Source organism: Corylus avellana, chromosome ca8 (assembly GCF_901000735.1).
Source record: "Corylus avellana chromosome ca8, CavTom2PMs-1.0".
Taxonomy (NCBI): domain Eukaryota; kingdom Viridiplantae; phylum Streptophyta; class Magnoliopsida; order Fagales; family Betulaceae; genus Corylus; species Corylus avellana.
Window position 1 is genome coordinate 6425388 of NC_081548.1, and position 2177 is coordinate 6427564.

Below are 2177 nucleotides of genomic sequence, written 5' to 3' on the forward strand. Positions count from 1 at the left end.
AAGGCAATAACAAACTACAACTATCATTCAAGTTGAAGTAATACTTGAGATGAGCACAAGAGTTGGCTTAGTCATAACACTATATTACCTTGTCAGTAATTTTGGCCACAACTTTCTTAACTAACTCTTTTTGTAGACTTATTTACTCTCTACAACCCTTTTGACATGCTCTTTTCAAACTTCAAAACGAAGACTTTGGACCCCAGAACTTTCAATTTCTATCACTTTGGACCCTCTTTGCCAATTTTTGCCGTTAAAACTTAAAACTCTTAAAAAGACGAAATTACCCTTCAATTTTCTTTTTATGAAAAAATGAAAAAAAAAAATGGAAAAAATGTTACAAGGTGGCCCAACAGTGGGTCACCTTGTGATTTTTTTTTTAATAATTTTTCTTTTAAAAAAAATTTAATTTGAAATTAAGGATGAATTTGAAATTTTATAAAAAAGTCAAGGGTATAAACATCATTGTCTAACTTTTAATGTTTAAAATCTAACGGAGGGGTCCAAAGTGATAGAAATTGAAGTTTAAGGGTTCAAAATGAGAGGTTTTGAAGTTTGAGGGGGGCATGTCAAAATGGGTGGTAGTTCAAGGATTTAAAGTGAAGTTTCTCCTCCCCCTCCCTCCCCTTTTTATTTTTATTTTTTATTTATATATATATATATATAAAATTATGCCTTAAAAAACTGGTTTAGCCTTTAAAAAAAATGGATTCACACCACATGTCGTAATTCTAGACTACTTCTAAAGAGTGATTCGGCTTATATATATATGATTATTGTTTTTAGCAATGAAATAAAAATTAAAAAAATTGATAGAATATAAAGTAAAATAAAATAAAAACAAGAAAGAATGAGAAAAATGAGAAATAGATAAGCAAAGAGTTTTGAGGTGGTTCCACCCTAAAAACTTACTTCCATTGTTTATAATGTCCAATATATATATGACTATACTTTGACTATGTTAGATTTTTTTTTTTTTTTAATAAAACAAATGTTCATATTATAATATATGTATATATAGAAAACATATTGCAATGTGATACTATAAATGTACTAAAATATAGTAGGTGAAAGACAAAACTATTGCTTCTATGAACTTACCCGTCTGCAGTTTTTCTTAGATCCCAACCTGACAAATTAGTAGCCTCACACAAAGCTCTTCTCCACTTGAGAACTTTGTCCATGTCCAACAAGTAATGCTCTTCATGTTTCGCGAATGCTTCTGCAAAACTACCCGTCTGGTTTCTCACATCAGAGGGCTCAACATCATAGAATATAGGTAGAACCAGTTGCTTTAAAGTTCTTCGACACTCCATAATTTCCACAAGTTCCTCCATGCACCACCTCGAAGCCGCATAGTTCCTTGAGAAAACGATGATAGAGATTCTGGATCCTTGGATTGCTCGTATCAATTCGGATGCAAGGTATTGTCCTCTTCGAAGCTCATTGTCATCTTTAAAGATTTTGATTCCAGCATCTCTCAAAGCAAAGTAAAGGTGGTCGGTGAAGTTTTTGCGCGTGTCTTCGCCTCTGAAACACAAGAAAACGTCATAGATCCGGTTGGAACGAGGGGAAGAAGATGAAGAGAAGATGGCTTCAGGAGATCTCGCTATTCTGATAGCCATGGCTCAACTCCCAAAGACTTGATTTATCTTGATAATTTATTTGAAGTAAAATGAATAAAAGTGTTTAGAAGGATAAAAGGGTGGAAATTCAAGAGGAAAACAAAGAGAAATAGTTAAAAGAAAGCTGAATGGACTTCGTCCTCTATCCCCTTAACTATTTATAGATAGGCATCCCCTTAAATAGTTAAATATGGTGCGGGGATAACCACAACTATTATGAGATCATCCCCTAATGCATCACCATTATTGATCCAATCTCAACACGGGAACGACTTTTTGTGTAGTTGTTCCCGTGTTCAAATTGTAACAATAAATTAGACTAATAATGGTTGATTTGGACATAAAAACTTCAAAGAAACTTCAAAGAAAAAGAAGGAAGCTCTTTCAATTCACACCTAAAGTCAATCTCACTGGCCATTCTCTTATCTAATGGCTAATATTGTTGACCGTAATCTTAATTCACAAATGAAGCGTTGAAATTGGATTACATTTTCTTTGCCATTTAGCACTTCCATCAATTCTTCCTCCACTACCATCACAATTCTAACTTGT

At 33.2% G+C, this 2177-nt stretch overlaps 1 protein-coding gene across 1 annotated transcript in view; it reads right to left on the reverse strand.

Moving 5' to 3' along the window:
* The window catches only part of LOC132190766 (disease resistance protein RUN1-like), a 14603-nt gene extending 12978 nt beyond the window's left edge, over positions 1-1625 (reverse strand). The window contains exon 1 of the mRNA XM_059605816.1: positions 1102-1625. Coding sequence (XP_059461799.1) covers positions 1102-1625 — 524 coding nt within the window. The remainder of the gene's footprint in view (positions 1-1101) is intronic.
* Positions 1626-2177: the final 552 nt, after the last annotated feature.